Here is a 13976-nt window from a genome sequence, read left to right as displayed (position 1 = left end):
GTGTTGGCACTGTGGTGGTCAGAGGACAGAGAGAACAGTTCAGCACCCTTGTGCAGGGGGGCAGAGGCCCTGCTGGGCTGGCCTCCCAGGAGAGAGATCCCACATCACCATGGATCTGATCTTGTCCTTGACACTGGACCCCAGAAGTCAGCAACAGAATGGTCAGTGTCAGATGCATTCATTTTGCATCCCAATGGTTGTTTGTAATCAACCCAGTGAGGTAGAAGTCATTATCCCCACTTTGCATATAATGAAACTAAGACTTGAGGTCAAGTAAGTTCCCCAAGGTCATTCAACTGAGACTTGACTTCTGGCCAAAGTCTAAAGGATGCTCCACGCTGACCCTGCCTTTGCCAGGACAATGCCCTTGAAGCTTGAGGACCCTGTATCAGACTGAGGCATGTGAACTTTACAGTTGGCAGAGCTCCTGGTGGGCCTGGGTCCAGGAATGGAGAGCTCTGACCCTGGGTTCCTCTCTCTGATTCTAGTGTGTGGATAACATCCGATGCAATGGGCTCATGATGAACGCATTTGAAGAAAATTCCAAGGTCACTGTGCCACAGATGATCAAGTAAGTGCCCTTAACCCCATCTTGACCAGGCAGTGTTCCAGAGACTGAGTACCACAAGGTGACAGCCAGGACACTGGGATGAGCCAGCTACTGGGGTTCAGAGATGCTGGGCTTTGTCTTTGGGGGTGTTTCGGATGTTTTCTTGTTTGTTTATTTTGAGTTGGATGATTGCTATTTGGATGATTGCTTTGGCTTAGTTTTTTTTGGTTTTGTTTTGTTTTGTTTAATTTTTTATTTCCATAGGTTTTGGGGAACAGGTGATATTTGGTTACATGAGTAAGTTCTTTAGTGGTGATTTGTGAGATTTTGGTGCACCCATCTCCCCAGCAGTATACACTGAACCCAATTTGTAGTCTTTTTTTTTTTTTTTTTTTTTTTGAGACCGAGTCTTGCTCCAGTCACCCAGGCTGGAGTGCAGTGGTGCAATCTTGGCTCACTGCAACCTCCGCCTCTCGGGTTCAAGTAATTCTTCTGCCTCAGCCTCCCAAGTAGCTGGGACTATAGGTGTGTGCCACCACGCCTGGCTAATGTTTTGTATTTTCAGTAGAGTCAGGGTTTCACCGTGTTAGCCAGGATGGTCTCGATCTCCTGACCATCTCATGATCCGCCTGCCTTAGCTTCCCAAAGTGCTGGGATTACAGGCGTGAGCCACCACCCCCGGCCCGAATTTGTAGTCTTTTATTCCTCACCCCCTTCCTACCCTTTCCCCCTGAGTCCCCAAAGTCCACTGTGTCATTCTTATGCCTTTGCATCCTCATATCTTAGGTCCCACTTATGAGTGAGAACATACGATGTTTGGTTTTCCATTCCTGAGTTATTTCACTTAGAATAATAGTCTCCAGTCCTATCCAGATTTCTGTGAATGCCATTAATTCATTCCCTTTTATGGCTAAGTAGTATTCCATCATATATATATATACCACAATTTCTTTATCCACTCATTGATTGACGGACATTTGGGTTAGTTCCACATTTTTGCGAATTGTGCTGCTATAAACATGTGTGAGCAAGGATCTCTTTTGCGTAATGACTTCTTTTACTCTGGGTAGATACCCAGTAGTGGGGTTGCTGGATCAAATGGTAGTTCCGCTTTTCCTTCTTTAAGGAATCTCCACACTGCTATCCATAGTGGTTGTACTAGTTTTCATTCCCACCAGCAGTGTAGAAGTGTTACCTTTTCACCACATCCATGCCAACATCTATTTTTTTTAAATTTTTTATTATGGTTCTTTGGCTTAGTTTTCTTATGGTTCATCTGTTCTGTACATGTGGATTATTTTTGTATTAGGCTGTTTTAAATATAACATTAGGAATCAAACTTTATGTACCCTTTTTTAATAACTATTTTTGTTTTCCTAATTAAAAAATGAATATATAGAACATTTCAAAAACCAGGAAAACCAAAACACAGGCTCCAGAACCACTGTGTTTGTTTGAACAATCCCCAGAGACAATGTCCTACTAAACGCAGCTCTCCAAGCCCTGGGTAATATAGCCTGCCTCACCTGCACCAGGCACAATTCTCTTGCAGTCACCTGCACTCCTAACCCCCTCACCACACCCTCCTTCCTGCCCCAACCCTGGAGCCCACTGGCTCTCTGGCCTCCATTCCCACCTCTGAATTCTGAGCCTGCCTTGCTCACCTGGTGCACGCTAGGACTCTGCTCCTACCTGGGCCATGCTTCTGTTGCCAGAACAATCATCTGGGTAACCCTGGCTTGTTTGCTGCTTCACATACATGCTCTGGGGAACTGCAGATGTAATGTGTTTAATGCAGAACATGATTTAATGTGTGAAATCCTTTGTTTCTACTTGCCACCAATCTGAAGTCAAGTCTGATGAAGTGAGCCCTTCATGAACCTACTGTGTGCCAGGAGCTAGCTGAGGCAGTTTCAGATCCACCAGGTCTTTAAGCCTCTGCATGAGTTGATAAGGAATTATTCCCCTCATGACTACATCACTGAACAGGTGGTGGGGTATAGCAGAAAGATCTGGCCTTGAAGGCAACAGCCCTGGTCCCCAGCCCTAGTTTTGTGTGTGACCCTGGTCCCCAGCCCCAGCTTTGTGTGTGACCCTGGTCCCCAGCCCTAGCTTTGTGTGTGGCTATGGACAAGTCGCTTAACCTTTCTGAGCTTGGGTTTCTCACGTCATAAATGGGGGACATGATAATACCTACCTACCTACTTCCTAGATCCATTTCAATAATCCAGTAAAACTCACAGCTGGAATTACCATTATATGTTTAGTGACTACCCACTCAATTACCATTATATGTTTAGTGAGTACCCACTCATGCTCTGGAAAGGGTGCACATTGAGACAGCAAAAGGAGCAGATGAACTTTGGGAGGCCAAGGCGGGTGGATCACTTAAGGTCAGGAGTCCAAGACCAGCCTGACCAACATGGTGAAACCTCGTCTCTACTAAAAATACAAAAATTAGCCAGGCCTGGTGGCACGCGCCTGTAATCCCAGCTACTCAGAAGGCTGAGCCGAGAGAATCACTTGAGCCTAGGAGGCAGAGGTTGCAGTGAGCCCAGACCTCACCACTGCACTCTAGTCTGGGTGACAGAGTGAAACTCTGTCTCAAAAAAAAAAGAGAGAGCGGATGAAACAAAAATAAAATTAAAATCACCTATGAAAGAAAAAATAACAAAATTTTGAACTATGATGGTGATAAAGTGAATGGAATGTTCAGATTAAACTGACAACTTCAAGGACCCATCTGCTTACCAATCTAAAGCCTGGTTTCCTTCACAGGAGGACCAGGGAGGGGACCAGGGAAGCAGAAATGAGCAGGTGGGGTCTCTGTCCTCGGGAAATTCATCGTTTAGTGAGAGAGAGACACATAGAGAGATTATTAGAAAGCAGTGTAGTGCATGCTGTAAAATGGAATCTGTGTAATCCAGGCGAGGTCCAGAAGATGAGTGATAGATCTACCTGGCACAGTTGAGGATGGTTTCTTATGGAACGGGACATCAGAGCTGGCCTCGAAGGACCAGTTGGAGTTTGCTAGATGACTGAGGGGGAAGGGCATTCTGGGAAGAGGGAACAGCATGAACATAGATTCAGAGGCAAAAAAGTATGTGGTGTTTGGGGAGAGTGTAGGGTCGAGGAGAGTGACGTGTCATGCAGGCAATGACCTTGATGCAATTGTGGTCTCCAGGTACACTACCAGACAAACTATTCTAGAGGCTTTGGAACAGATTCATAGGCTAAGTTAAGATGCTTCATTACGGGGTCTAATGTATCAATTTTTTTTTTCCTTTGAGACAGGGTCTCACTCTGTCACACAGGCGGGAGTGCAGTGGTGTGATCTCGGCTCACTGCAGCCTCAACCTCCTGGGCTCAAGTGTTCCTCCCACCTCAGCCTCCCAAGTAGCTAGGACTACAGGTGTGCACCACCACACCTGGCTAATAGTGTATCAATTACAAACACACAGCAAGACACCAGGGAAAGGAGATGGAATAGCTGGTTAGGCTAGGGTGTGTGCAGATGGGAGGACCATACCACCTGCATCCTGCTGACACAGTGTTTCTTTGTCCCACCTCTCTCCCTGCCACATCAGCCTTCACTGCTGATGGAGTGAAGTTTGAACCAAGGGGCCCATGCAATGGAAAGCACTTGGGCCAGTGGCACAGACTTGCCCTCTCCCTGGTATAGGGGCGAGTGCCTGGCCACAGCTGCAGCCGTCAGTTCACCTGGAGAACAGCTACACCTTTCTCTGCATTTCTTGGGCAGGGGACACAGAGGGTCAGAATAGCCATTGCCAATGGGTGGCTGACTTAAGACCTAATAAATATTGAATGTCCCATATGCCTCATGAATATTAAGCATAGCATCAATATTTGACTATTTAGTGCCTTTGGTCCCTGTGTCCCTTCCTATGTTCAACATGTCGGTGCTCTCCTTGGTATACTGTGTCTAGCGTAAGTCTTCTGTACTTAGCTTCATCTGTCTTCCTTATTTATTTCTCTTACTTTTATGGCCCAATTTGACTTTCTTAAATAATGCAGCGATCCACACGACATAGTGAAAGATGGGGCTGGAGCGGTGGGCAAAGGTCAGATCACGGTAACTCAACCGGCAAGGAGTGGGGCTTTATTCTGTAGGTGATAGGGCCAAACCCAGGGGAGTGGCAGGCTCCCCGCTGCCGGCCACTCTGATGGGGAGAGTGGGGAGCGGATGGCCTAGCTGGAGAAAGGTGTAGGGGTGATAGGTGGGAAGTTGGGGGTATTCCTTCCATAAGTCTCCCAAAACGTGCTGAGTTTCTGGCACAGTTCCCTGCTCTCAGACTGTGAGTCAAGAGCATCCTGATTTTGGGTCTGCAAGACAGAGGTATACGCCCCACGTGTCCCGAGTACTCCCACTAGCCCCTAACGTGATGCATCCAGGCCTTCCCGCAGCAGCTCTGTGGATGGATGTAGCGGTCAGCCACCAGCAACCCAAAACTGAAAAGTCTCCTTCCACCTGCCAGGCTCCTGGGGCTGAGGCTCTGCCCCAACATGTGGCCTCAAAGGCAGGTGGACTCAAGGTGGGGGCACTCTCCCTGGGAAAAAAGAAAGAGAAAGTCCTTTTCCCTTCAGGCAAGGCCTGTCATTGATGCCTGGGAGACAGGAATACCACTTGGAGCATTCATCAAGAAGTGTTGAAAGATCAGAGAGAAGCAGATCTGAATTTCCAGTGAGAAAATGTTCACATTGTAAGGCACCGAATACACTTTCCAGCAGGGATAGTAAGTATCTGGCACTCAAGCCAGTCATCTCCCATCCAGAGCCCCTGGCAGACATTGCTAATGGATCACAGCACTCTCTTGTGTTGAGTCTGGAAGCACAGCTCTAGGCCACTGCTACCAGTCTGCCTACTTTAATGCACTCTCCCATTTTACAGACAGGGAAGCTGAAGTCCAGGATAGTTCTACAGAATATTGGAGATATTGCCGGGCGTGGTGACTGAAGCCTGTAATTCCGGCACTTTGGGAGGCTGAGGCAGGCAGATCAATTGAGGTCAGGAGGTCGAGATCAGCCTAGCCAACACAGTGAAACCCCATCTCTACTAAAAATACAAAAAATTAGCTGGTCATTGTGGTGCATGCCTGTAATCCCAGCTACTCAGGAGTCTGAGGCAGGAGAATCGCTTGAGCCCCAGAGGTGGAGGTTGCAACGAGCCAATATTACGCCACTGCCCTCCAGTCTGGGTGACAGAGTGAGTGAGACTCTGTCTCAAAAAAAATAAATAAATAAATAAAGAGGCTGGGTGCAGTGGCTTACTCCTGTAATCCCAGCACTTTGGGAGGCCAAGGTGGGTAGATCACAAGGTCAGGAGTTCCAGACCAGCCTGGGCAACACGGTGAAACCCCGTCTCTACTAAAACACAAAAAAATGAGCTGGGTGTGGTGGTGGGCACCTGTAATCCCAGCTACTCGGGAGGCTGAGGCAGGAGAATCACTTGAACCCGGGAGGCGGAGGTTGCAGTGAGCCAAGATCGCACCACGGCACTCCAGCCTGGGCAACAGAGCAGGAGTCCATCTCAATTAAAAAGAAAAAAAAAGGATATTGGAGTTGCCAGAGGCACTGGAACCAACAGTGATTGTGAGGTTTAAAACAGAAAAGGAAAGGAAAAGGAAGGAGTAGAGAATGTAAGGGCTTTTCTTCACTTTCTCTTCCCCCTCTGGGGGCAGGAGCCCACAGAGAAGGTGCTAGAAGCAAACCCTTGCCAGAGGGGTCAGATGATCCCTATTTGGATGCCAGGTCTGGGCTGGATGCTTTGGGATCCGTGACGTGGGAGTAGCCGTACTCTCCCTCTGAAACATGCAGTCCAGTGGGAATGACTTGGCTTCGTTTGAGAGACAATTCCTGAGCCCCTTCAGCCTCCAGGGCTGGACGTAGCCCTTACTCGATGTTGCTGTCCCAGGCACTTCCTCCAGCCCAGTATTTCTTTTATTATTGCTTCTTCACAGTTTCTCACCTGCCTTTTGAGACTTTTAGTGTTGACTAAAGGAAAAATGATCAAGCTTTTAAAGAATTCAGGTTTGTTTTCTTCAGAAGCCTTCCTGAGGACTGTAGATGGAGGCCAGCAGCCCGGGAGCTGCCCTTCAGGGAAGTCCTATCAGATCCCAGCACAGTGTTTCAACCCACTGCTTAAATGCAGGTGGGGGGTTCAGCACCTGCAGAATCACATCAGACTTGCTGAGAAGTGACACTGAAGCAGAATTACATCAAGATTTGGGCATGAGAGTGCGTCTGGTTAGAGATGACAGGGGCATCATCACTAACCCTATCAGACGTCGTATTATGTTTGGGAAAGGCAAGGACGAGGGTCATTTATCTTGTAGGGAGAATAGAGACTCAGGCAAGAGACCTGGGAGGCCGTGTGCTCTGGCCTGCTTTGTCCTCAAAGCATCTTTCCGGAGTGCTGCACATCGTCACAGAGTCGGGGGCCTTGTGGAGTCATGCCAGCAAGCAGAAATTAGCAGGCGTGGCTTCTCTCGTTTGCTACTTTGTCTCACGGTAGTGAGAGGTCCCCTCTCTGTCCACTCTGTGTTGCTTCCATTTTCTCTCATTTCAACCTCTTTGTCCTTCTCTGAGTTCTAGGGGACTTTCTCAAATGTGTTTAATAGACCACTCAGATTTTCTGAGTGTCCGATCTGCCATTTCCTGCATCCGTCCCAGCCTTCAATTTAGCACTCTTGTTTTTCATGTCCAAGAAATCCTTCTGACCTTGGATTGCTCCCTCTTCGTGGTTGCTTCTCGAGGTCCCATAGATGCAGTGTATACTTTCCTGAATCTTGGTGGAAACCAAATCAGGAGTTTTCTAAAATGTTATGTGTCTTGCAGCAAAGCTAACTTAGAGGCAGCATTTCCTCGGTTTCTTTGGAATGGTCTCTTTTTGAACTGCAGTATCTTTACAGGCCCTGCTTTTCCCATATTGTTCTCATCCTAAAAAGAAATCCCACTGCCCTGCTCATTGAAGGCACTCGATAAAGTTTATTTATTTCAAATCCCAAGAATGCTTCCAAAGAAAAGTATTTAAGAAAGACAGTGTGAAAGGGACGCTATGTCCATTTGCTCGCTTCCTCTGAGCACTATCTGCACTCCTAGGTAGAAGATACCCTCGAAAGAACAGGTGAGCCAGGTGTAGTGGCTCACGCCTGTAATCCCAGCACTCTGGGAGGCTGAGGCAGGTGGATCAAGAGGTCAAGAGTTTGAGACCAGCCTGGCCAACATGGTGAAACCCCATCTCTACTAAGAATACAAAAATTAGCCGGGTGTGGTGGTGCATGCCTGTAATCCCAGCTACTCAGGAGGCTGAGGCAGGAGAATCACTTGAATTGTGGAGGCAGAGGCACTCCAGCCTGGGTGACAGAGCAAGACACCATCTCAAAAAACGGAAAAAAAAAAACAAAAAAAAAACTAGATAGTCTGGGCACAGTGGCTCACACCTGTCATCCCAGCACTTTGGGAGACCAAGGCAGGAGGATTGCTTGAGCCCAGGAATTCGACACCAGCCTGGGCAACATGGTGAAACCGTGTCTCTACCAAAAAATACAAAAATTAGCAAGGCATAGTGGCATGGACCTGTAATCCCATAGTGGCATGGACCTGTAAGGCAGGAGGATCGCTTGAGCCCAGGAGAGCAAGGCTGCCGTGAGCCATGATCACACCACTACACTGCACTCCAGCTTGGGCAAATGAGACCTTATCTCATTAAAAAAAAAAACTAGATACAGCCATCAGCATGTAAGTAATAAGGACAAACAAAAAATAAAGAAAAATAAAAAGAAATGAGCACTATATTTGATTCTAAGATTCTCTGTAGTCAAAACAAAAAGCAAAACATGATTACAAAGACTCACAATGTCCAAAAAATGAAAACCCAGAGTTGCCCGAGAGTCCTAATAGCTCCCATTGGATGACCAATAAAACACGATTCCAGTGGTTTAACCACCAGAGGGCGCTGTGTGGTACAGCAGCCTTCAGGGCCACTGGTTCCCACTATGCCCTGTAGAGGCTGCTGACCTCAAGTTCACAAGCAGCTGAAACAAGACCCCTGCAAGTTCACCCCATCTTAGCCCCTTTGTTCTGGCTAACTACACTGGACACCTGTCCTCACATCTTGGCAGCTGCTAGCAGATCAAATAGACCACATTTTGTTTTTCCATGTATCAGCTGATGGACACCTGGGTAGTTTCCACTTTGGGGCTATTACAAATAATGCTGCTAAGAACATTCATGTACACATTTTTTTTTTTGAGGCAGAGTCTCGCTGTGTCACCCAGGCTGGAGGGCAGTGTCACAGTCTCAGCTCACTGCAACCTCCATCTCCCGGGTTCGAGCAATTCTTGTGCCTCAGCCTCCCTAGTAACTGGTATTACAGTTACTAGTAACTGTATACTCCCTAGTAACTGGTATACTCCCTAGTAACTGGTATCCCTAGTAACTGGTAATACCTAGTAACTGGTATTACAGCCACCACACCTAGCTAACTTTTGTATTTTTAGCAGAGACAGGGTTTCACCATGTTGCCCAGGCTGGTCTCTAAGTCCTGATCTCAAGTGATCCTCCCACCTCAGCCTCCCAAAGTGCTGGGATTACAGGCGTGAGCCACTGCACGCCATCCACATACACATTTGTGTGAACAGAGTTCCTTACATCTTGTGAACTCAGCAACAAATGTTTTTAAGTTTGTAATATTTCTCCAGTATTTCTAGGGGTTTTATAACGGAAAGTTTTTAGGATATTGGGAAAAAGAAGTTGTAGCCCTCCTTCAATGTCATCTTTCCCAAGCTTGTTCTCTTAATAAGACCATCCTGTGCTGTCAGTGTGTGGGGGAAGCAGTGATGAGCAGGCCTGGTGGGTGCCATTCAGATGCCTTTAGACCCACATCACCTCTGCATCCTTCCTTCCCTCTCAGGTCCGATGCCTCCTTATATTGTGATGATGTTGACATTCGCTTCAGCAAAACCATGAACTCCTGCAAAGTGCTGCAGATCCGCTATGCCAGTGTGGAGCGGCTGCTGGAGAGGCTGACGGACCTGCGCTTCCTGAGCATCGACTTCCTCAACACCTTCCTGCACTCCTACCGTGTCTTCACCACCGCCATCGTGGTCCTGGACAAGCTCATTACCATCTATAAGAAGCCTATCAGTGCCATCCCTGCCAGGTGGCTGAGGTGCCCTCCTCTTCCCATGCCCGGAGAGCTTCCAAGCCTTGGAGGAAAACTGAGCTTGCACGGGGCCGGGGGTTGACCTGGAAGGTCCCTGGAGGAGCAGCAGTAACACATGCTGGGGTGCTGCGGGACACACACCACTGCCGCCCCCTCTCCCCAGGAACCAAGCCTCCCTCTGCAGAGAGGCAGGCACAGCTCACCTGCCTGGTGCTACTGCTCAGTCTCAGCTTCTTCCATCTCCACGTGCCGGGATCCTGGGGTGTGGAGGGTGCTCTCACCTCTTAGCCCCGCTCCTGGAAGCACAGGGTCCCACCGTCACCAAAGGACAGTGCTTCCTTTGGTGAAAAAAGAGAAAGGAAATGAGGAGGGGAAGGAGGACAGAAGGAGAGGGAGAGGGAGAAAGAAAAAGGGAGAGAGGAAGGAAGGAAGGGAGGGAGGGAGGGAGAAAGGAATCTTACCCCTGCTTTGCTTAGACCACCTCCTACTCTGAGAAATGATGGAGCCCTTTTTGGCCTACTTGGGGTGAGTCAACATAAGGAATGCAGACCACCTTAGCCTTTGCTTCCCAAAAGTCATGGGGCAATGAAGGACTTGGCCGAGGCTGCCCAGCAGTAGGCCAAGTTCAGGGATTGGCTCAGGCCCCTGATGGGCCTCACTGCTCCAGGAGGGGCCCGTCCAGGAATGGTAGGTGATTATCTTTTCCAAGAGGCCACCTACCCAGATCCCAGTTGTGGACAGCCCATCCTAGCCCTCAGAGGCTCAGAGGCTCTCTGAGTGCCCTGCCCCAAAACGCCCTAGGCAAGACATGAGGCCAGAGCCTCAGCTCTAGGGCTGCCTGGAGCAGAGCTCCTGAATCACACTGGCTCCCCAGAGCTCCCCAGGAACCTCACCATTCCTCCCCCAATCCACACCTCTGCTGCCAGAGCAACGCAACGACCCAGAATACACCCATTCCCTCTTCTGTTCCCTCCTCCTGCCCCCACCTCAGGCCCCACTGGGGCAAGGCACATCTTGCCTGTCTGCCCTGAACTTCTGAAACCTCAATGATCAGCTTCCCAGGGCTCTGAGAAAGCAGAAGAAACATCCCATCCAGGATGGATTTACCCCCTAAAAGTCACTGAGATCATTCCCAGGGGCCCAGCAGACAGTGTCCTTCCTTTCCCAGCAGCAGTGCCCTGCAGAACAAAGAGGCTGGTTCAGAGCCAGCCCTCAGCCCTATGGCCTTGGCTGAGTCCCTTAACCTCTCTGAGCCTCAGTTTCCTACCTGTGACATTCCTACAGTTATCCTTTGGAATAAGAGTGCCTACGTCCTGGGGCAACAGTGAGGGTTAAGAGATAAATCCTGTCCTGTGTGCAATGTGGAGCAGACAGCCTCAATGAGACAAGCTATGGTTTGCAATGTTCTGGATGTATAACCTGTTTCCAGCCTGGCCTGAAGTGGAGCCCTGTCGTGAGGATAGTAGGGGCCACTTTCAGCTTCCCATCCCCCTAAGTTTGCATATAGGGCCACTCAAGCCCCAAGGCAGGTGGAAAGGACCCTGGCTTTAGAGTAGGAGGCATCGGATGAGTCATTTCCTGTCTCTGAGCCTCAGCTTCCTCATTCCACAAAACATGCCTGAGGACCTCTCTAAGGATGAGGCCAGAGAGTGTAGGTGGGAGCAGGCCCTGTGTGGGATGGAGGGGGGTTTTGCATAGCCCGCAGGTCAGGGGACACTTAGCACTTCAGGTCAGATGCTGCAGCTGCTGCCCTGAGGGGGTGGGGGGCGGAGCATAGAAGCCCCAAATCCTCTGCCCAAACCATCCAGAGCAGGACCCTTGGCCCCAGGCCATTTAATCACATTGTCCCTGCTCAGAGGATCAGCTCAGATTTGGGTTTCAGGGATTATAAGAATGATGGAGCCTTTGCTGCCACTCCGGAGACGGCCCCCAGGCCTAGGCGGGCAGGCAGGCCTACGCTAACTGTCATTTTCACCCCCGCCCTCCCCACAGGTCGCTGGAGCTCCTGTTTGCCAGTGGCCAGAACAATAAGCTTCTGTACGGTGAACCCCCCAAGTCGCCGCGCGCCACCCGCAAGTTCTCCTCGCCACCACCTCTGTCCATCACCAAGACATCGTCACCGAGCCGCCGGCGGAAGCTCTCCCTGAACATCCCCATCATCACCGGAGGCAAGGCCCTGGACCTGGCCGCCCTCAGCTGCAACTCCAATGGCTACACCAGCATGTACTCGGCCATGTCGCCCTTCAGCAAGGCCACGCTGGACACCAGCAAGCTCTATGTGTCCAGCAGCTTCACCAACAAGATTCCAGATGAGGGTGACATGACCCCTGAGAAGCCAGAAGACCCTTCGGCGCTCAGCAAGCAGAGTGAGTGGCCATGCCGTCGGATCTGCCCCCCAGCCTCCCAGCCCCACTGAGGCTCAGCCTGGCCCAGCAAGGCCCCAGGGCTGCTCTTCCTGCTCCCATGGGGAAGGAAGGGAGAGGCTTGGGGGTCCCACCAGGCAGATTGTGGAGGCAGCACAGAGTCTGGGCGGTGCAGAGAGGTAGCCGTATGTGGGAGCCCAGGCTGCGGGGGGTAGCAGGCAGAAATTCCCAGGGCATCGCCACACTTTAGATGAGCATCAGTTCCCATCATGAGCAATTTAGGCATCCCTCTGCCCTGACCACAGCATCCTACGGCATCCCTGTGTTTGTCCATGTCTGCAGAGGACAGGGCCTGAGCCAGGCCCATTCAGGGCCTGGGAGAGAAGAGGTCGTCAGCAGCTCCTGCCCCTGGGATTCAGTCTGGCTGAGGACCCAGACCAGACACTGAAATGTGGACACCTGATATGAATGGCATGTGTCGGGAGATGCTCGAGAGGCACAGAGGTTGGGGTGGGAACACCATTAGGGGCGTCATAGAAGGCTTCCTGGAAGAACTGTTCGATCTCTATTTTTACCAAGAGGAAAGGAGAACATTCTAGACCATGGGAACAGGATGGGAATGACTGAGGAGCAAGAAAAGGCCTTGTGTGTTTCGGGGACAGCTGGACATCAGGCAGACCTGGAATGCTGAGTGTGAGACAGAGGCTGGAGATGATTCCAGGACAGGCTGGAGCCTCCCTACTCTCAGGGTTTCTCCTGACCCTTCTAAAAGTGTCAGGTCTGGTTCTGATTTAGATCCGAACCGGCCACATCTTGGGTGCCACAGGCGTTGTCTTGGTTAGCACATGAGAGCACGTGCACATACGCATGCACCCACGTGCAACCCGGGGCTGGTCAGACGCCCCAGGCTTTGAGGAGGAGGCCTTTGAAGAGGGAAGGATTTCTCTCCTCTGAGCTGTCAAGAGGGAAGGCAGAGGGCACCCCCAGCAGAGGGCACAGCTGGGGCGAGATAAATCCTCCACCAGGCTCCATACCAAGTAACACTCACCGTGGCACATGCAGTTAATGGGTGATGCGTGCAGCTGAAAGTCAGTCACCAAGGAAATGGCCTACCAGAAATTTCATAATTTCACATTCTGAAATGTAAAGCAAGGCAGTCCTGAAAAGTCATCTGGTACCAGGCTTCTTGACCGGTGATCCAGGAGCCCATGAACCTAATTGTGTGCCAAACTGTGTGTGTGTGTATATGTGTGTATGTGTATTTGTGTATGTATAAATGTGTGTGCGTGTGCATGTGGACATTCTTGTCTAAAGAGAAGACCTGTGGCTTTTTTTGGGTTCTCAAGGTCAGACGCAACTACATCCACTTTCTGTGTGGGTAAACTGAGGCCCAGAGCAGTTAAGAGTTTCTGTGCCAGACCTAGGCTTTTAATATAATTCATCAGCTTCCCCAGGGTGTGTGGACCAGGAATCTCCCAAGATTAGGAAGCCTCTATAATTAATTGTCCAAGACAGGACATTTTAAGAGTGACCAGGGGCATGGGGCAATAGGTTAAAAGCAGAGGAAAACTGGAGCAGATGGTCACCTTAACTAATAAGCTTCACCAAAAAAAAAAAAAGAGAGAGAGAGATCATGCGACTCAAAGTGTGGTCCGTGGACCAGCCACATGGCCATCACCTGGAACTTGTTAGAAATGCAGACTCTCAGGCCCCACCTGAGACCCCTGAATCAGAATTTGCATTCTGACAAGATCCCTGGGTGTGTCTGGTAAGGTTTGAGTAGCCCTGGTGGAGCAAAAGCCACCTTGGAGATTGACAGTGCTCATTAGCAAGAGAAAGGTTCTGATAAGTCCTGTGGGAAACAAAGCTGTTAAACTTT

At 49.8% G+C, this 13976-nt stretch overlaps 1 protein-coding gene across 1 annotated transcript in view; it reads left to right on the top strand.

Annotated features, from left to right (window-relative positions):
• The window catches only part of RASGRF1 (Ras protein specific guanine nucleotide releasing factor 1), a 129737-nt gene that overhangs the window by 74666 nt on the left and 41095 nt on the right, over positions 1–13976 (top strand). The window contains exons 13-15 of the mRNA XM_024232549.3: positions 489–571; positions 9483–9731; positions 11727–12100. Of these exons, the coding sequence (XP_024088317.2) occupies positions 489–571; positions 9483–9731; positions 11727–12100 (706 nt within the window). The remainder of the gene's footprint in view (positions 1–488; positions 572–9482; positions 9732–11726; positions 12101–13976) is intronic.

Source organism: Pongo abelii, chromosome 16 (genome assembly GCF_028885655.2).
Source record: "Pongo abelii isolate AG06213 chromosome 16, NHGRI_mPonAbe1-v2.0_pri, whole genome shotgun sequence".
Classification (NCBI taxonomy): domain Eukaryota; kingdom Metazoa; phylum Chordata; class Mammalia; order Primates; family Hominidae; genus Pongo; species Pongo abelii.
The sequence above is the reverse complement of the archived record's forward strand: the minus strand, read 5'-3'. Positions and strand labels throughout refer to the sequence as shown.